The sequence below is a fragment of the Strigops habroptila genome, chromosome 7, assembly GCF_004027225.2.
Source record: "Strigops habroptila isolate Jane chromosome 7, bStrHab1.2.pri, whole genome shotgun sequence".
NCBI lineage: Eukaryota > Metazoa > Chordata > Aves > Psittaciformes > Psittacidae > Strigops > Strigops habroptila.
Genome location: NC_044283.2, coordinates 47,372,401 through 47,394,128, shown reverse-complemented (window position 1 = coordinate 47,394,128; position 21,728 = coordinate 47,372,401). Strand labels below are relative to the sequence as shown.

At 40.9% G+C, this 21,728-nt stretch overlaps 1 protein-coding gene across 9 annotated transcripts in view; it reads left to right on the top strand.

Moving 5' to 3' along the window:
• Positions 1–21,728, top strand: part of FAM13A (family with sequence similarity 13 member A) — a 129,221-nt gene that overhangs the window by 78,729 nt on the left and 28,764 nt on the right. For 5 of the 9 annotated variants that reach the window (XM_030492010.1, XM_030492009.1, XM_030492016.1 and 2 more), the window contains 5 exons: positions 9,541–9,585; positions 11,190–11,369; positions 14,204–14,390; positions 17,187–17,263; positions 17,968–18,010. In XM_030492010.1, coding sequence (XP_030347870.1) covers positions 9,541–9,585; positions 11,190–11,369; positions 14,204–14,390; positions 17,187–17,263; positions 17,968–18,010 — 532 coding nt within the window. The remainder of the gene's footprint in view (positions 1–9,540; positions 9,586–11,189; positions 11,370–14,203; positions 14,391–17,186; positions 17,264–17,967; positions 18,011–21,728) is intronic. The other 4 variants (XM_030492012.1, XM_030492013.1, XM_030492011.1 and 1 more) reach the window with 4 other exon arrangements.

Sequence of the window (21,728 nt, the reverse complement as noted above, 5' to 3'; positions counted from 1 at the left end):
GCTTAACAGACTGTAATCAAACTGAAAATCCATGTTGAGTTTCTAATTCTTGCTCAGCCAGTGGCTTGAATGAGCCTTCAGAGATACAAACTCTGTTGCAATTTTTTTGTAGAGATGAGGTTCAGGGTTTAATGCCAGTCTTGTAAACTATTAATTAGAAGATAGACATCTGTTTCCTCTTTTCTTCAGTTTATTATATAGTTTAGATGCCCGTCATGAGTAGTTTATAATCTGTGGGCACAGGAGAGATTTTTGCCACACACTTTGAGGAACTGGCAGCGTGTGTTGCTCAGAAAGAAACCAGGAACCAGATGGTGAGTCAGCAGCCCGTACAGCAACTGCTCCTCTGCTGCAGCCCAGAAGGGCAGGGGGATTGGAAGTAGATGATCTTAAGGTCCTTTCCAACCCAAACCCTTCGATGATTTCATGAGAGTGCCTGGGTCCCCACCGCGCCTGCCTGGAGGGAAATGGCACTCACGCTGCATTTGAACAAACGGCATTTCTTGTTTTGCCAACTGGAGGGCAAAGTCACCGCTTGTAAAAGTGGCCTAATTCTGTTGACATCAGTGAAAGTTTGCTCTTCTTGCTTCGGTAGCAGGCTCAATTCCAGTGCTTTCGTTTATGCTCAGTGGAATAACAGGAGCCAGGGCAATTAACAGTGAAGGGCTGCAGAGGAGGAAGGGACAGATATTATAATTGAGTTCTTTGATCTCTGCAGAGTTTAAACAAATAAAAAGAAATCCCTGTGGTGCTTTTTGTGAGAGCAGTGATATTTGGAATTCTTACAGTGATCTCTGAAACATGTTAATTCTCTTGCATATTTTCCTGTTTATCTTTGTAGCTTGGGTTTTTTCTTAGAGAATTTTTCTGTCATGAAGTACGGAAAGTGGCATTTCATGCATACTCTTAATATGGAGACTTCCATTAAAACTGTGCAGAAATGTGTGTCAGTGAACTAACCTAGTTGTGTGGCCTTGTCTACCTTCCTGTTGATGCATCATCATTCCCTGCAGTGTATTTGTGCAGATATTATCTAGTCTGTGCTTCAAAAGCTCCAGTCTAGGGAGGTTCTGCCTTTTGTTTTGGGAGATTATTTTGTAGGTGCATACATTCCCCTGTCACATGTTTTCCCTAGTTTAAATCATCAATCCTGTCTTTCCATTGAAAATAGTGCCTCTCTTTCTTTCTGGCTAAATGTGACCTTTAGATGATTGTAGGCTTTCATTATATTTCCATCTGTCATACTGCTTAAAAGTGTCCTTCCAAGCCCTTTTCTGGGTCAGGAAGATGATCCAGGAAAGAGATTGTCTTCAGCTGACCTTGTCGGGCTTGCTAAGGAGATGCGGAGCAAGGAGTGGACCTGAGGAAACTGGTATCAAAGCAGGACGTTTCTGTGAGGGAGGGAGCAGGTTTGGAAATTTTAAATAGGGATGTGGGCATATTAGAATGGGGAACAAAGAATGAGCCCATTGGGATGAAAGGATACATTTCCATGGGAATGTATCCTGCAAATAGGAAAGGAATAGTCAGGAATAAATCCATAGTTGGATAGTGAAGAAGTGGCTAGCAGGAGCAGAGAGGGAGCAGCACACCTTGCAACGTAAGGCTTCATGCCAAGCTTGTGTCTTTTACATAACATTGCTGAGACACAATTATTTGTAAATAAAGCTAACAGCTTTTAAGTCTTGCTGCTATTTATCACACATCAGAAATGTGTACTTCTGAGGTCAGTTGCCAAGTGCAGTTAATTTGGCAGGAGAGCTGGTGCTGGTTGGGCAATTCACAGTGCTTCAACAACTGAGAACTTGAGTGGGTGGCCAGATTTTTCTGTCCCAACTTTCAATGTTCTAATTGTTGCCCCAGAGCTGTGCATGACATATATAGGAAGTGTGTTTCACACCAGGAAAAGGAAGGAGAGATTGTCTGCTTTAGCTGTCTGATGGTCAAATCTATTTGTGTTGCTACCAGCTACACTTACATAGTTTGAAATACCATTCAAGTAATCCTTCAAGTGAATAAGGAATGTATATGTACAGAGCAGATGCTACTGTGTTTATACAGTAGTTCCAAATAGCTAATTATGCAACAAGTTAATTAAATGGGAGCAAGAGCTCTTTAGCTTCCAAATGCTGCATAATACTTGGCTTTTGCCAGACTGAAGGAGCATTGTGTCCCTCCGTAAACCAGTTTTGGTAGGATCAAACCAGAGACTTGATTCTTCAGTGCTGTACCACGCCAGCTAGCAATGGAGATGTTTCCCCGGATGTTATTTTTAAAAATAAGGCAAATGCTTGAGGTCTTAACTTTAAGTCAGAACTGTCAGAATGCCACCAACACACTATTTCTTAAAAGGGCACTGATGTATGGTGGTGCATTTGTTTGATTGTTTGGTTGGGTTTTTTTCCTTTAGACATTGGGAAAGTCAAGACTAAGTATAGAATTAAATCACCATTGCTGCTCTGTAAGGGAATAAGCAGTCATTAATAGTATGAGAGTAAGTAGTAAATGAGGCAAAATGTGACAGGTTTTTCAAGAGAGATGATACCAGTAAAACCAAATTATATTTTATAAGACTTCCCAGAGAGACAAAGAAAAGAAATATACTTAATCTGTCTGATGTCAGCAAAATGCTTTGTATCATGCCAGTTGTATGGAGAAAATGAGCATTAGTACTACAGTTTAAAGATGGGTAGGGAGGGGATGAGACCTGCAGGTATTGCTTGTAGGAGAGGGAGGAGATTGCTAGTAGAGCTCCTTAAGTGTCATGGGCTTTTTTTCTTTAATGGCCACTGGCATAATAAAATAGAGTCACGCTCATGATTTGGGCTTATAGCAGAAATTTAGGAGGGGTGAGTGGGATGGTGATGTCCACTGGGAGAAAATACGTGATAGTGAGATATGATACAGGATGAATGAGATTGACATAGAGATATATAAAGATAAGCATGAAATATAAGATATAGGATGAAAAATAATAACATAGGTAATGAAGTAATATATCTCGGGACTAATAATGACAATCCATTGCATCAAACAGGAGTTCCTCACATTTGCAAATGGTAGGGAAAGAAAGGAGCTGGGCATACATGTTCATGGAGGGATGGAAGGGGAAGCATGGGATGAAAATACTAAAGTTGAAGTAATCACATGACAGTGGATATATGAAGTGTTTTCAGTATAGAGGAAGTATGAATGCCCTTGTACAAGAGTCAGATGAGGCCTCATACAGTTCAGTAACTCATGTCCCAATGGCATTGGATTTGTGAAGGTGATTAAAGAACTGGGCAGACCCTGTTACAAAGTGGAGAATAGATTGGAGAAGGCTTATTTAATGAAAGAAATGAACCAGAGTACACATATTCCCTTGGGGTTGTAGACAGAGAAGAATTGTTTATGTTAAGTCACAATACTGATGCAAGAGAAAATTTGTCAAACAGGCTATGAAAAATCTTGGACAGAAATTAGAAATTTTGTAGCTGGAGCCTTCTTTTGTTAGGCATTGCAAGGTTGAGGTGAGCTTGACCAGTTAGTGAGACCTGGGGTTTGAAGCCGTTCACCTGCTGCCGACCAGGGCTATTCTCCTCTCTGTTCTCCTTGGTTAAGACAATTTGTTGACTCAGCTGTGTTCAATACCAGGCAAGGAGATTTCTGCACTGTTCAAAGAAGAGGAAAACCTTGCTGGGTGATTAATTGTTCCAGGGAGTCATGCCTGAAGGACATTTACATTCCAAAACCTTTGTAACAAAACTTGGTGGTAAAGGGAGTTGAGATTGCTAAAAAATGTGTAATGCTGCTCATTGTATAATTCTGTAATAAAACTGTGAATGCCAGGTGTACTGAGTAGTCGGTACTGAGAAACAGTGCGCAGTTTCAGGTAATGAAGCAGCATCTGGCAAAGGCACTTCCCTGGAAGCACACTTCTACTCAACGTGTGCAATGAGTTCTTAGAAGACAGGGAATCTACAGACGTGTTTGATGATGGCGTATATGCCTCAGATTTGACACATTAGTCACATAGATGGTTTCAGAGGAGTTTCTTGATGAGTACATCCTGACATAAACCAGAGCGATATTACAGAGATAAAAAGGCAAAAGCTTTGTAGTGTGGAATTTCCTTGTTAACTTGCAGAGCGTTAAACTGAAATTGGGATGAGAGCTGGCATCGCAAGCAATGCCAAAAATTGCATTAAATACCTGCGAGTGCTGGGTAAGGCATTTTACAGTTTCGCTTGTTTTAGTACTTCTTTTCCTTGAAGTACTAATATCTTATTGGCAGTGTCCAGTATAGCCAACTGGTTCTCCTTTAAACAATTGTTATTTGAGACAACTCTCTTTATATAATGCCAGTCAGGTATTCTTAGCCTGTGGAATATTGTGTAAGATGGTTTACCCTGTTTGTTCTGAGGTCAGTTTTCTGAAGAAACTGAGAAATATTGTCCTAGATTTCACACCTGCCGCCTTCCTGGACACTTCCTCCTTGGTGGAACATGCCATAAGAGGTCCTAAGGCCCACAGGAGTGCTGCGCCCTTTTACAGATCATGATTATGTTGTGTGATGCACATTAATGCCCTGCATCACTTTAGCACTGGCTGAAAATAAACACCAGGCTGCTGTGTGCCCCTGCTTGCAGTGTCCAGCTACTGTGTGGGTCTGAGATCCCCTGAGGAGTATTTCTCTTCTCCATAGAGGAACCTCCACAGACACAGCCATCCAAATTCACTGAGCTAAATCAGGTGGTGTGTATGAATCCCCTTCAGGGTTGTCTCTGCTCCAAGCAGTAGGTGTCAGTGTGCACCCATCACAAAGGGTGATGCCAGCGCAAGTGAAAAAAAGGAGCCTCGAAGAAAACAAGACAGTTGCTTTTAGTGGAGTTAGTTTTCTGCGTATTAAGAAGTTAGTGTCAATTATAATTTAAAGGAAGGATAGTTGGATCTGAGCATTTGAAAGCATGAAGGTGCTGAGAAAACATTGAAAGCGTGTCCTCTGTGTGATGGAACATCCCAGAAAATAAGAGCACATCTCTTTATTTTTAAACTCATTATTTTCATGTGTTATATACAGACACAATCCTTCTCTTTGGGGAATGTGTGTCAAAGTAAGTAGTTGTCTTAAAATAGATTCCATGTGAGCCTGCAGTATTGCATGTCACAGTAGGCAACAGTTGTGGAGAGTGAACAGTGTTTAGGCTATATAAATACCTATGAAAAAGGAATTTCCTAGGTCATGGGTTGGAATAATATATTTTGGAGGACTTCAGAAATTTCCCATGTGAAATGTCAAAGCCATTTAAACATCCTCTACTTTGCTGGAATGGCAAAACGGTTTAAAGTTTCTGCATCTATTGAGGCTTTCTTACTGTTGTGCTTGGCTTAAAAAAAAAAAAAAAAACAAGAAAAAAAATAGGTTTGCTTCCTGAATAAAGCAGATGGATTGTAATATAATATGGATTGTAAATAAATTTTAGCAATGAATGGCCTTAGTTTCAGATTGCAAGTATAGCTTATCATTTAGACCATTAAATATGGTCAGGAATTAATTCATTGACTTCATAAATGAAAGCCCAATCTGGGAAAATGCTCTGGCTGGTGCTTTTACTTTGCTTTTTTAATACATGGATGCTAATACCTTTTGCTCAATTGTGCCTTCAATGAAAAAAAACAACAAGAGAGGGAGTTTGATATGCAGCTCTGTTATTTGCCTGCTGATACAAGATGCCCAGTGCAGACCAAACAGTGTGCAGGTATTGCATGAGATAGTTCTTACCCTGGTGGGTATCTTTTAAATCTAAAGAGTATTATATATATATTATATATATTTTAAATCTGAGAGTACTAGTGGGAGGGGGGCAGGGGATATTTATTGTGATTAAAGGTGATGGAAAATACCACCTTCCCATACTTGAGATTGAAATGGAATGGGAGAAGAGGCCGTGCAATAAGAGTTTACCTTACGTGCAAAGCGAGACGTTATCCAGAGCTGATGGGACACCTCTGAAAGTGAGCAAAAGACTTGAGTAAACAAGTTAGACAACACTGGGAAGTGCTAGAGGTCAGACTTCACAAAAGGAAAAATGTGAAGGTCATAAGAAACCGGTTCAAAAGTTTATAGCACTTAAAACAGCCGTGTGCCTTGATGCAGGTTTTGTGGCTGGCTCTCTGAAAGTAGAAGTCCTCAGCACTGGGAAGTTCTCTTGCTGCTTTCTGTCACCCAGGAAGAACCTCTAATTTCTGTCGAAAGTTGCTATTTCTCATCATGCTCTGCAGCAGCTGCATAATTTAATAAAGATAATGTAGCTGTGGAGATAATTGACCGTACATATCAGTGCAATGAGCAGGCATGAGGGGAAAATAATTAACCAAAACAGATCATGAGTTCCCATTGTCCAGATGATTTACTGAGACAGGAGCCCTTCCAAGGCAGCTGCCTGCAGCAGCAGGAATGCCAAGAGGGCTCTTCTGGGCACGCCTCACCTCACCTGCTCCGTGAAGCATAGATCCGACGGCAGAGTGACTTTGCCACCCAAGAAGCTTGGAAAATCCTGCAGGATACACCCTGCCTGCTTGGTTGCTCTTGACTGTGAAATCCTTACATGGCTGTGCCTTTCCCTCAGTTTGCTAATGGGCTCGAACACCTCCTGTTCTGTCCCCGGGCAGGCTTGAATTGAAGCCGCTGTGTAGCTCTCTCTCCCCTCCACCATTTGTTTTGGATGTGAACTTCCTCGAAGTAAAAAAAGCTGATGCAGAGTAAATAAAGCAATTTAGCAATGCATTTAAATGAAATAGCAAGGAAAGTTACCAGTTGTGGAATTAAAAAGAAAATTAGTGTGTCTGGGAAAAACTCTGATTTTAAATCTCCCTCTTATTGAGAGAGGGCTAATAAGAGTATTAATATATCACAGGGCTAAGAATAAAGTTGTATTCAGTATACAAGGAAGCAGTATTTAGAAGGAAAATACAGTAAAATCAGAATGTCAGAGCTTCATTTTGTAATCATCCATGCAGCTGGCATGCATATGTATACATATCTCCTTGTTATCTGTTGGTAGTTTCAAAATCATGGCTCTTCAACAGAATCTGTATTGTCTGAGTAGGTTTTTTCTAAATACCACAAAGTAATTCTTACACAGATATGCATCATTATGAATTAGAAAGGTTAATGGACTTAAAACTGAATCGATACTAGTAAAGCACACAGTTAACTGAGAGTTGTCTACAACTACAGGATGTATTGGGGTGTTATGAAAGATGCTGGAATTTTACTTAGATATTTTGCAGCTTTATCTTTTGTTTTTTTGTTTTACTACTTCTCAGGTAAAGACGCTAGTGTGGTTTTGGTGATGTGAGTGGTTTGCAGATAGTGACTGTTGGCCTTGAATACCACAGACGGAGTTAATGGCATGAAGTTTTACTCACATACAATATCTAGCCTTTCATTAAGTTTATGTGAAACAGGAGTTTGCATTTTTGTGCAATATTAATCCTGCCGGAAATAGAGGGAAGAGCTGTTTCCTGAGATGATCTGTCTTGTCTGATGCGTAGATATACCTATATCCTAGGGATGTTTTAAAAAACCTAGAATCCAAACAATCCTGTCTACCCCTCCACTACCATTTTCTGGACATGAAAACAGAGAAGAAAGGTGTGATATGAAAGACACCCCTGCTCGGTGTGGATTGCATTTAAATATTATGGAAAGTTAATACAATATTACCTTACTCCCACACACGTAGGAGCAGTAGCCAGCACATGAATTATATCTTATAATGTGGTTTAAAGCCTATCACACTAGCGTCTTACTTGCTAATCCATCTCCCATGGGAGGCCAGGTCTTAAAAAATAGTTTTGGGCTGGGAAGAGGCCAAATAGTTTATGTAAGTGAGCAGGAAAGCAAGTAAGGTGCTTGAAATGTGCTCTTGCTCTTCAAATTGCAAATCCATCCAGTAGTTAAGAGTCAGTGTTACATGTGGAAAGAGAGGGATCTTGCAGATTCATTTGTTTGTTTCCTACATGCAGATTGCATGTCCATAACAATAAGTACAATAATAACTGTTTATATGTCTTCTGTTCACAAAATAATCTGAATAACATGGCTGCTCAGGTGCTGTGCAGATAATGTGGGATATACTGTGGCATATATAATGTGGCAAATCTGTGACTGCTTTCATGCTGTGCCACCATTTGAGGGACCTGTGCCTGGGCTGTAGATGAGCACCAAGGGAAGCTGGGACTGGAAGGGATGTGCATGTGGTTAGGGCGCATAAACCCACACTGAGGTGAACATACTGGCTCAGCTGAAGGAAACTGAAGCATGTTGCAAGTCTGATTCACAGCTGGTGTTTGTGGTTTATACTTCATTGCAGGAGTTAGGCTAGTTTCTTGGTTTTGTTGAACTGGCTGTAGTGGCACCTGGTTTACCCTTCTCATCCTCTGTCGCCTGTCCACCACAAGTGACACTCAAACCCAGGAAAGCCACAGAGCGGTTGTCATCTGAGAGTGCTGCAGCTTCTCAGCTAGCTGTAGATCTGTACAAAATATTCAAGGGAAGCAGAGAGGAGAACCTTTGGTTAGTGAAGGGAGGTCAGCTGTTGATGGTTCTGCATTGAAACCATTTGGGAGAAGCTGGTAAAGACTGAAAGCAATGAATGGCTGTTTTGGCAGGAAGCACATCTTGCATCCAGCCTAGCTCGTACGCTGGCCAGACAGTGCCATTTTATTGGGACGTATCAGCCAGTTGTACTGCTAATTCCTCTGCTGATAACAGGGATAAATCAAAATGAAACCCCTAGGCCTGTAACTTACTTGACTTAACAAAGATCACAGGAGGGATGAATAGGGAAAAAGTGTCACCTTATCTGCAAAGCAGAGTCAGTGTGGGAGAAGAGGGGACAGGATGGTACTCGGCAGAGGGATGATGGCTGTGCGAGGTGGCACATCAGCTTGTTCAGAAGGGCAATGACACCTGCAGTCACACTGGCTCTTCCTGAGCCTGAAAACAGACCGAGGGGAAAGGGAAAGAAGACAGCATACATTTTATTTTTAAAAATGTGAAGCAAAGAGCATGAATATCAGAGAGCGGCAGGAGAACTGTGCAAAGCCTGTATTTTGCTTTTGTCCTCTGTTAATCTTTAAAGATTCTTAAATATTAAGCCCCCTTTCAAGTGTATAGGTTTTCAAGTCAGCCTTAAAAGGCAGGGACTTTTGCGATGAGGCTAAAACAACCTGCAGCAGCAGAAAGCTCAAAGGAAAGCAAAAAAATACTCAGCATGTTGAGGTTGAAATACTTTCCGTTAGACTTTGGCCTACTGCAAGGGAATGACAGGGAAATTCCTGCGGATATGGGCATAGCCAAAATGTGCCGCATCACCGTGGAAGTGAAAATTCCTAAAGGGGAAAACTGTGGCATGCACTTGTGGCATGCACATGCAACTGTTGTTGAGGCAGCTCAGACCTTTAAATCTTAGTGCTGCAAAGAACAAGGGGGTTTAAGATGTTATTGCGATAAATAGATCTAACTTTCTCCTCTCTTTTTCTTTTACACAGTGCCCACGTATCACAAGTCAGTAGTAACATTCCTGCTACAGGAGAGTAAGTGCCTCTTTTACAATTTTGTAGCAACCATTTTTTGTATATTGGAGCTTTTTTAAGTATTCATGGTTATTTTTTGATTTCTCTTTAAGGGTTGTTCTTATACAAAAACAGTGTTTCCCAAACCAAAGCATTTGCAATGATAATAAATCACTTGCTTCTGAAAAATTCTTAGGCCCTTGGTTCTTTCCTCGCACTGTGCCTGTGATGTTTTGGTTAGGCAGAACTTGCATATTTAGAGAAGCCATTTGCACTGTGTCATCCTCGTGCTCTTGTTTGCACCCCATTGCAACCCAGCAGAGGACATGACTCAATGCTGCTACCATCACTAGGAACAACAGAGTTAACGAGTTGGCTTCCTTGCCAGAGCTGGAGGTGCCCAATGGCTGATGGGTTTGCAGAACTGATTCTTGTCAATACATGAAACACAAACATACTTACCTAGTTAAACTATGTGGGGTTTGCAATTGTTAAAATCTCTGACTTTTTGGGGAACTGCAGTCTCAGCAGACTTAAAACTATAGAAACTTAGCAACAACTTTCATTGAATTCTCCAGAATTCTCTGGAGAAGTCAGCCCAGGTAGAGGTTCCCATGCTCATAGCTACACAGTTGAAAATTAACCAGCAAATGCTGCAAATAACTTTTCTAATTATGGAAAAAGCACTAGAAGCTATATATGGACTTTGGGCAGGCGTGTTTGAAAAACTCATTCTTCAGCAGATACTTCAAGCATTGCAAGAAACAGGGATGGGGCTGGGATAAGTTCAAACATGGTCTGAAATTATCTTTTTGGGGAAAACAATAGATTTTGCCCATAAAAATGTCCTCTGAGGGAGAAAGGAAGCAAATATGAGAAAATGTCAGTATCAAAATGAAGGAGATTTGGTTGTGTTGAAAGTTCAAGTAGTCTCACATCTTTAACTGATGCAAATGCACAGGCTCCCTTGCTGTGGCATGTGTGGAAGCCCTCTTACTGCCAGTGGGAGTGAAGGTGATCTCACACTAGAGTTAAGTCAAGGGTGGCTGTGGTTGCATTCACGGCACAAGAACAGTGCAAAAACAGAACTCGGAACCAAACCTGTGCTTGGTCATCAAGTTAAGCATATGAGGAGTTTGTAGTGAGGTGCTGTTTGCGTGTTCTCATCCCCCTGTGAGACAGCAGTGAATCACCTTCTTGCAGATGAAGTTGCCTTACTGAGCTGGGATTGCACAAGAGACTTGACTGGTGTCAGCATGGCTGGGTATCAAACACAGTTTTGCCAGGGCAAGGACTATTAAAGTGGAGGGTGAAAGTTAGGCACCAGTGTCTCTATTGTTGCAGTAAGTAAAATTAGCTGTTTTACTGAAGGTTCAAACATCCCTAGAAATAGAAAAAGAGCAAGGTGAATTGAGAAGGCTCAGCTCTTCTGAGCAACCTGAACATCAGGATATCTGAAGATTTTGGCTTAGCTCTTTGCAGATGTCATGGCCCTAGAACATTTTATACTGCCTTGCCATCATAATAAAACATAACCCTTAGATACTCTTGCTTTATTTATTCTTGCAGAGAGGGAGCTCCACGAAGTCTTTGAGCTCAATTGACCTTATTTTTCGGCTTGACAGGTATTTAGAGAAGACAATCCGCTCAGCCGTGGAGCAGCATCTCTTTGATGTTCATGGCTCAGGCGGCCAGAGTTCAGAGGACTCTGAATCGGGAACATCTTCAGCCTCTTCTAATGTGTCTGCCAGGCAGAGGAGGCGACACCACAAAGAGCAGGAGGAAGCCCGGAGAAACAGAGACATGTATGAGCCTGATTTCTTTGTTTTGGAAAGTGTATTTGATTAAGTGTACCCTAGTTACATCCTCTGATCAAGGCAATGCTTAGTTCTGTTGCGAAATACTCTGACCCTTGACTTGAGTTGAAAGTTGAGAGCAGACTGCAGTGCCTGTGCAGAGCATCAGTTAGAGCTGGGAAATGTAAAGTTTATTAGAGGTCACAGAGCGGGGCAAAGCATTATCAGAATCTGGGGGGTTTTACACAGTATAGTAGAGTTCTTAATTACAGTATTTGGAATTGTTTAATTACAGTATTTGTTGCTTTAGTGGAAATTCACAACCAGTTGTCCCTATTGCCTATAACTTTCTTTAGATAAAGACATAAGGTTTAGATACTTCTCTGATTTCCAAATGTCTTCAGAAATGAGATCAAGTTTCCTTTTTGTATATGGAGGCATGGTTTATGTCTGGGTTTATTGAGGAGGCTTGGGCATTGGTCTGAAAGTAGAAAAATCTTCCTTTTGATTAATCGGAATTTAAGAATTTTTATCCACCCTGCTACACAAAATTTAAACACGATTTAGTGGTGAATTTCGTTAAATGGCTGTCAAAGAGTAAAAATAATACCTATTTTTCCTTTCATACTCCTCTATGCGTAGCATTGTACCACTTTGTGTGGTACAAATGTATTGCCACCACAGCCTTAATGAGCGCTTGCCCAAGGCATAGCTATCTTTGAGGAACTGTAACTACAGACTTTGCAAGGCCATGATCTCTCCAGTGCTTACACATAGTCTAGGTTTTACACAGCTCTACTTCTTGTACATAATGTGTATTCTTGCCTGTAGTATTGGATTGCTAGGATTTCAAGTTAGAGTCCAAAATAAACATCTAGTCCCTTAGGTCTTTTTCCTGGGTGCTGAATTCCCCAAATCTTATTGGATCTGCACATTCCTCTACAAAGCCGCTTTTATACAGGTGCATAACCTCATGTTAATATTGCAGCCATGCTATTTCCCAAAATTTATCAATGCTACTGTCATAAAAAAAACCATAGTTATAAAAATCCATTTACATAGTGAATGAAAATAGACTGTGAAGATGGACTGGGAAATTGGCACTTGCAGGTTACCAAAGTATCTGGCAGCAGCTCTGAAGTAGTTTTTCTTGTTTAGTAGCCCTGCTCGCAGGCTTCTCAGGTAAGTAGGTCAGAGACTGGCTAGTGTACGTGTTTGGAAGCATATAGTACTGCAGGGCTTTTTTCAACACTGCATTATAGAGCCACCTTTAGACATGGTTGACACAGTTGTTTAAGTTCAGCTGGAGCCAAGGATTTAAAGCACATCGGAAGTTTTGAATGCTGGCTAGGATTCAAATTGTTTTCCCTAGTTCCCTTAGGTCAGATTGCTGGAACTCCTGTGCATGAATTATCAAAATTTGGAATTCCTTTCAAAATGTCTTTCAATTGTCGCTGTTGTTTTGATTGTCAGTGATTTCATCTCCTTGCCTTGTGATGGATCACAAGGGGATTTGTAATGTCACAAGATGGGACTTCAGACAGGAAGACTGTTTATCACAAAAACGCATAGGTGAACTCCCAGGCTTTGCAGGCTACATGATCTGCAGGCTTTACATATGTAATTGGTCTGCTAAGGAGGTTGTAAAAGCTTCCACAAAGGCAAATATGTTGTCTCAGAAGTTTAATCATAGATTTATAATACCTTTTTGTATTTCTCTTCCAGCAAAAAAAACCTAGAGATTCATGATCTAGAAAATTGCCGAAACTTTCTGGTTTTCTTTGTCATGCTGGCACTGCCCAGATACTACAGAGTAACTGGTTTCTTGTCACACCAGTACAAATCTAGATAAATTCTCCTGATGTTTGTGAAAGCAGGCTTTGGAGTTGCACAGCACTGTATAAGGCAGCCACACATACAACAGTTAGCAAACACCCCAGTTTCAATGTCAAGTGTAAGCAGCCTGCCTTTAGCCTCTGGCAAGATAGGATGATAAAGAATGAGATGCATTGTGTTTCCCCTGTTGCCCTAATGTGTTATGTATGTGTGTTCATTATTGTACAAAGTAGAGAGAAGACTGCTAAACAGGTTGTGAAGAGACAACTGCATGCTGAAGGACCCAGCAGGCTAATTGTGCAGAGCAAGATAAGCCTCACGCCAGGCTTCTGGAAAACATGCACAAACCCTGTTAGTCCAGAGAGTCCCAGCTAGTGCATCACGCAGTGACTTAAAGCTAGCTGTCCCGCTCACTTCCCAACATAGCAGAACAGTCTTCTAGCAGTTGTGTTGCTGTTGCAGAGATGCATTCCCTTTTCTGTTTTGCGTAATTCCTAAATAGGAATTGAGCATTTGGCTAAAGGACTGCTGTCCTGCTCTTACATTTAAGAATATGAGTAAGAAGGTCGATTATGCGGTGTCATGCACCAAAGGAGATCCTTGGACCACAGCTGTGAATCACTTTTCTAAATTGAAAGCACGTGTCTCAAAGGAAAATATGCTGCGTATTCTCTATAAAAATACCACAGACAGCCAGGAGCTAGTCCAGCTCAATGGGATTCTCTGCGTTGACTTTAGTGGGAAGTGAATCAAGACCCAAACATTGATCCTCATAGTTTCTCACCTGAGGTCTATACATGTGGCTTTCACTCCTCAATGGGCTTTAGCATTGCACGGTGTGTGGTGTTTGCTGCAGTAGAAAGAACCAGAGATACTGGTTTCATAGGGCGTAGGTGATGTTGCTGGAACTGCACCAGTCAGCATGATGTATTTCTCTATTGCTACCATAAATGTAGTGGGAGAGTGTTTTAAACAAACTCTTGTTGTAATGTCCCTTTTCTTTTTAGGGAAGTCGTCAATAAAGAAAACATTCCCTCTGGATTCAGCAGTCTTGAAGACTGTATTCTAGCTTCTCAAGAAGTAGAAAAATTACAAGACAACAACTCTGGATATCTTAGTGAAAGGAATAAACCAAAACGGCAGAAATCCAGCACCAAGCTCTCAGAGCTTAATGACAACCAGGACAGTCCTGTGGTAAGCCAGCATGCTGCACTATTTGACACCTAGTACTAGGATGGGAAAAAGTCTTTTTTATTTCTTTGCACATCTAGTTCCCTTAGGTAGTGATTTTTGCCTGTAGTACAAGTGGCTGTTTTGGACTATGGGGAACACTGGATCCATCGCTTATAACCTTTGTGATGAGGCAGCTGAGAAGCCGTATTTCTGCTATGATACTCTTATTCCATCTATAGCAATTTTCTCTTTCCACAACTTTTTGCTTTTTTCTTCTGAATTCAGTGAAGCATATTTGGAAAGAGAAGAAGGAAGTAAGTCTTTTTTCCAGTCTTTCAAAAGTCTTGCAAGGAGGTTGGAACTTCAGACATAGCTTCATATGTTTAGGTCAAGTTTATTTTTATATTCCTGCTAAGTTCTGAAACTGTAGATGACAAGTGACTACTTGATAATGAGATGACAAAGGTGTTTTATGCTTTTTTCCTGAAGTCTGTATGTTACTGTGATGTTTGCAATTTGAAAAACACTTTGGAGTATGTTGATCCAAAAGATGATCCGTCTAGCTAACTTTTGCAGAGAAGGTAAATGACACCAATATAACATTGTAAAAATCTGGAATATTGTAGAATTTGCCCAGCATATTCTTGTATGACCTTCATGGATTATAGTGTCAGCAGTTAAGAAACTGTACTGTGCTTCAGTGCAGGGTCTGCTTACAGTGGCAGAAGTGCTATGCATCCCTCTGCGTGGCACCACAGCTAGTAATGTTGAAAGCTGTGTGAAAAGACTGTCCTTCCAAGCTATAGGGTATTTCCTTCAGTTGTACTTGATTAAGTTTTAGAGCCTGCTGTGAGTTCTTCTTAAGATGATATTGTGTTGGGACTCCTTTTGTTCAGCTCACAAAATTGCATTGATCTGATGCTCATACCCTGTGCAGAGGTTCTAGAGAGAGGCAGGTTTGGCTTCCCTTTGTGATAAAAAGAATGTAATATGCTAAAAATTGTAGGCTGTGCTTACATTTAGTGCTCAGTATCAGTAACCTTTTCATGTGATACTTCATGAAAGCACAGTGAGACAGACACACTTACTTTGTGTCTTTGCTTGTAGCAATGGACTTTAAGATAGGTAAAGGTTAAGTGCTTACACTCTTTTCTGCACCACTTCTCTGTACTTGTGGAGTGTAAAGCAGTTTAAATGTAAATGAGAATTTGACTCGGGATTTGGGAAAGACTGACAGAAGTGTTCACTTTTGCTGTGGACCTGAGAAACATTCATGAAGTCTTAAAACATGCCAAGAAGAAATGTCCTCAAACTTATCTGTGTTCAGTGGACTTTTCCCCTCATTTTGGACCTCTTGAGAGGCAAAGGCTGAAAGGAACGTGAAATGGACTAACCTAGCACAAAAAGCACTTTGACCAACATGACCATCAGTGTGCTTCTTGCTTACTCTGCTAGAGAAAGTGTCATAGTGGGATTGTCAACTAGGAGTATTGTTATGAAATAGCTTGCAGAGAGTATGATGCTATTCATTTTGAAGAGCAAAGACTGCTTTTCATGATTTCATGAGTATGCTTATTTCATACTTGCATTTCAGAGGCTGCCAGCAGGATGTGTGATGGCTTAGCTTTCTTTTGGCTACATCTTTACATGTCAAATAATGACACGAATTAGACTACCTACTTGAAGTATCAAAGGACATAACCTGCACCTTAGCATTTACTAATAGTCCTTCATCCTGTAAACATGTTTGTGATGTACCTTCTTAGACACCTTTTTCTAAGCCTTCCCACTTTTCAAAGCCTGAAAGAGTGCGTAGGACAGTGTATGGAAGCTTTCCTCTTAGCTGTCTAATTGCATCTGACTCAAAAGCATAAGTCAGAGGTGGAAAAACCGTCAGTTCCGCAAACCAACCACAAAGCATTAAAACCTTGTAAATGCATTACCTAAACATGGTAACCAGGTACCAGTAGGACTTGAAGTATCACATTAAGCAAGGCAGGAATGACTGGGCTGTGTCACCTTATGGGGCTGGAGGTGCAGCAGGTGGGAGAGGGTTGTGACTGCCCCAGGAAGTCTGTGCACGCAGTTCCTGGGGCTGGGGCAGGAACCCCGCTCCATTCAACTGTCTGACTTGCTCCTATTTAAGAGGGAGTTGCTCAAAAAACAGGGTAGAAAACCTGGATGTGTGCCCAAAGTGGCAATGTGACTTGTCTTCACAGTGCTTTCTCAAGCTCTTAGAGGACAACAACATTAATGTTCCTAATGGTAGCCAAGACAAATTTCAGAACAAGTTGTCATAACCAGTTGAATTTCTTACCCTGCATTTGCATTAGCACAAGTTATCATTACCTCTGTGTATATGGCAGTCTCTTTGCATTCTTCTGCCCATTTAAGAAGAAGCTAGGGAAGGGTTTGGCTGAGGAGGGGAGTATTTTCTAAGATAAACATAAGTAGTCCTGCTGGAAAGATTCTGCAGGTGTTGGTACCTGCTCTTTCAGGACTTGTACATACAGAATCGCTCTCAGGCACAGCCTGCCTGTCAGTCTGTAAAAACGGGAACTGGCAGCATTATTCTGTTAGACATTTTGAGGCTGTCTGATGAAAGAGATAAAGCAGTGAGCAGTTGTTTTTTGGCAGGTTGTGGGCAATAAAATGTGGGGTTTGTTTTGTTATAAATGTGCAGCAGGCAGTAGTCTGCTTGTTGTCTTGTTTCTAAAAGTCCTATTGGATACTTCTATATTTGATCTGTTTACTGGCCTGCAGCTTGAATCTGTTTCTCTTATGTATCTTACTGCTTTAACATTTACTGTATTACAGAGTATGGAAAGCTTTAGCTCATCCAGGCCTCTAGACAGAACAGGACCTGATGACATGGAAATTTTATCTGAAGAAAGGTGATTTTTTTTTTTTTTTTAATATATGTATGTTTTATTTTCCCTGTGTTTTTAGTACAGCCTAAGAGATCTTCCACCACAGACTATGAGCATGTCAGTTATACTGCACAACAGCATTACCCACCATGTTAGTACAATGGTATGGAGGCACTATGTATGTTGTGTTGGCTGTGCCCAGTAGCATATGCCACCAAGACTCTTCTCCCAGCCTATTAGGAACGACACTGAAAACACTGATGGTGCAGACTTGAAAAGCAGTCAGCTGTGAACCACCTGAACCAGCACACTCCACACAGGGGACTGCAGGGCTTGTCTCACCCAGCCTCTTGGTTGGGAATCCAGCCCTTTATGCTTCACTCTTCTGCGAGAGCTGTACATCCCCACTCTGCTTGCCTGAGGTGACAATTCCCTCCACAGTTATATTTGTTGGGAGAGCTGTATTGATGTGGATTAAGAACACTGGAATTAAATGACATATTTTTCAGAAATAGCTCCTGAGAGGAGGCAAAAATACATAGTTTATCGGCCTGAAGTGCTGCAGCCCAGAGTGTCCCTTCATTTACTGAATGAATTAAGAAGTGTGCAGCAGTAGCAAGAATCTAAAAACCTGTGTGTGTAGAAGTCCTGCTTGTTTTTGTTACAAGGCAAGTCTGGTTTTGTATTTGTAATATGTTGGTTTGTTTTTGTTTTGTTTTTTTTTGTAGCAAAGAAAGTGAAAACGATGAGGTTTTTTTCAGGCACACTCAGGTTGGTATTTTGGGGGTTTTATGTTTCAGTTTTGTGGTCTCTAAATGGGCTTTTTATTGAGTAGAAACAAGTAGTGAGGCATATAGTTCTGTGAAATTTTGGTTTTCCCAGAGAAATGATGTTAGCATTTGCTTTTTCTTTCCCTTCCTTCTGCTTTTTATTTACATAATTCAGGGAGCATCTCAATCACTGAGGAGTCTGAAAGCATCTGCTTCAGTCCCTTCAAATCCTCCTTGCCAAAAAGGGAAGTGTCACTGAAGTTAGCACTTTGGTTTAAGTAACACAAAGTTCCCTGACTAATCATTGCAAACAGGGTGTGTGACTGGTTATCTCCCAGGGTAGTAAGATTAGCTTGTCTCTCTTGATTTCTCTAAAATCCTTTGGCCTTTTGTTTATAATTTCCCAATGCAGCCTGTTACCTTTGAATATAGGTGTCTGTGATTCATTTGTCTTAGAAAACTGGATAATCTCCTGCTTCTCTCCTAGGCTTGGTGGTTGGGATGAATGTCAGGAGGGGAGATGTGACGTTGAGGTTGACAGTTTTTTCCCCAACTTTCAATTTCTGCTCAAGAACCACCTCCTGCATTTACTTTATGGTGTTTTTCATCTAGCTGTTCAGCAAAGCAAAGATTGAGGTTGGTTTAGGTGAACATCTTTGCAGTCAGTGGTTCATTTAGGTTTGCTTGAAACACTTCTAGACAGCCAAGCATTTAAAACACTGGGGGAGAGTTATCTGAGGCACCTCTCCCTCAGTTGTGCACCCATTTTAGAGGAACACAGTAAAACAGCTGTGGACAGTGTCTCTTTTCTGGCCATCTGGAGTTAACTGTGGGCTGACAGTATTCTTAAACTAGCCTCCTCTTGTGGTTTTTTTTTTTTTGTAAATAAAAGCAACTATGCATTTATTGCCTTTGAAAGGCTTCATTTCTGATAGGTATTATTTCCATCTAGCAGGAAACATAAAAGATTATTTGCTGACAGCTGGGGTCTGACCAGCTGTGTTGTAGCTGGAGAAGTTCATGGGGCACTGAAACGTGTATCCTCTCCAAGCGGTGTTCAGTGCTGCCTTTGATCACTGCTCTGACTGGGCTTAGATGGATCTCCTGCTTTGCTCGCACAGGGTCAGTAATCCCCAATGATCAACAGCTCGTGAGCTGTTGTGTTTTCGAGAGCGTGGATTTTGCAACATCTTGTTCCTCACGTACTGGCTTGCGTGTGGAGAAGGTGCTGTCACTGCCATGCCACACAATGCTCCCATTAAGCTTTTAAATTAGTCTGGGAGAGGTATATTGGAATATGAAATCATCGTCTTACAGTAAACTTCTTAGTAAGAGTTTTAAAATTTACAATTGAAACTGCAGGAGAAGACGTAGCCTTAACCAGAGATTGTATTATATAGGAATTACAAGGTCAAGAAAATGTTACATTCCTGCAGGGTAGTTTTACATTCCTTGTCCCTCATAAGCCTTTTGCTTAGGGCAGCTTAAAGACATACCTTTACTAACAAACAACTCATTCAGGATGAGGAAGGGACAGGGACTTTCTTTCTTTCTTACCCTGTCTCCAGTCTGAAGATATTAGGGAAGTTGTTTTGAATTTGCCATAGTTACCAGTTGTGCAGTCTTGGGTCTCTATGAGGCAATAAAAAAAACCTCTAAACACACATCCTGAATTAATTTTCAGTGCTTCTGTAGCCTTCATAATCTGACCTTGGAAGTAGCTCAGCTCCAGGATATAGACCATGATTTGAAAAACACAGGTTTCTAGTACCCAGGTTTTGATAAGGGAAGGGTGTTTAAGCAACAAGTGTAGAGGGGGATTGGCATGGCTCAGGAGCAAGGGAGCAGAATGGCTGTGTTCTTGCATCAGATTGTATTACAAAAGGTGCTTAAGGAGGCTTCCTGCTTGTGGTTGTAATGGATGACCAGATGTAGGGGAAGCAAGCCTTTTAAATAAAATTGGTTTGAATCCACATGTAATTGAACAGAATATAACTTCCTGATCAGAATTCAAAGATCCTTCTGTTGCCATTTATTTCTAGCTGCTTGAGCTACTTATTTATGCTGAATCTCCTTTGGAACAGGGAGAATGAAAGCAGCTGACTTATCCCCAAGTTACTCAGATCTGTAGTTACTGGTACCTGCAAAACATGGAGGCAGAGGCAGCTTCTAAAAAAAGAAGTGCCTAGTTTAAAGATTTTTTTTTTTTAGGGTTGGTGGTTTGATATTTTTTTTTTTTTTTTTGTGGCTATTTATGTAATATCCACAGTGCACTGTGACTGTCAACTGCTACTGAGATCATCATCTTGCTGTCCCTTTGGTTTGTAAGAAACTGAGGGGCATCCATACCTAAAGCACAGTAGTTCTCCGTACTGGATTTTTGTCCAGGAGGTTGGCAACTAGTGGCATCAGGAAAACAAATAGGAAAATAAGCAATGGGAATACTGAATTATCTACCACTGTATGGGTTTGGAGCATTAATGCAAAGAAGGTTAAACATCTGCTTTCTTGAGTCTCTTGGGTTTGTACCACCATTGTTTTTCAGAACGCCTAATGATTTATTCATTGTATTAGAGGCTACATCAGTGAGCAAGGAAGGGAGAGTAGCTGGCTGCAGGCACAGCAAAGGCCTGTTTTTAAACAGCTTTTAAATATTTCCAAGAACTGGAGTGACTTTAGAAGGAAGAAGACATAGAGATGATCTTCCTAATGTATCTGTAATGAAAATGTTTACCCATCTGGGAAGTGTCTTTATATCTGCTCCAGATGTCATTTAAGAGCCTTAGTAAGTCTGGAGATTGTACACACCTCAAGGAAAGACATTTAACTGTAATTAGTATCAGTGGTGGTGATGAGATGGTATTTTCAGGTTGCTTCCTTTGAAATTGTTAAAACGTAGATAAGTTCCTCTCTTCACACTTGTTGATGTAATTAAAAATAGCCCCTGTTTTGAAAGTTGTTGCTTTATGTCTTTCAGCCTTAAAATACTGTGCTGGCAATTTAAATGCAGTTTATTGGCTGGTACAGTTTGTTCTTCAGTGAATGTAGAAGCCTGCCTGTTTCTGGCCACTGACCAGTCTCTCTGTTTGTAATGTATGCTGACTATTTAGATCCTGGCAAGAAATTTGTTACTGGTCCTTAAAGAGATATTGAAGTCCTCCCAGCCTGGAAGCAGCTTAGGAGATATTGAATGGTGAATTAGCATTTTTCCACATACAGCCCTCGCAATAAACACATTTGTAATCAGATTTAGTGTCAAGCTGTACGAGTTATTAGTGCTTGGCAAACTGTCATCTAGTGTTTCCTTTTGTTATAATGTTTCAAAGAGGCTATTTACTGAAATGAAAAGAAAATACAAACCTTATACAAATACAATGCACAACACTCTTTACAGAGTGTTCACCACCCAGGTTTTTAGAACTGTAGAACAGCCCAGGTTGGAAGGGAACGCGAAATATCGTCTGGTCCAGCCTTTCATGGGAAAGGGAGATGAGATTATCCAGCGCTCTGTCCGATTGCAGGGATTGATGGGATTGAATCCAGATAAAAACATTTGTTTGTATGCTTTGTCTGCTGGGCAGGTTTTTTCCCCTCTCTACATGAAACTTACTTGTTTTTCTCTGCTCAAAGGGAAAAAAGACCAAAAAAACAAAACAACCCAAACACACACATCATTAGCTTTATGCAGAGGAAAAAAATCAAATGTGCCTTAGTGGCAT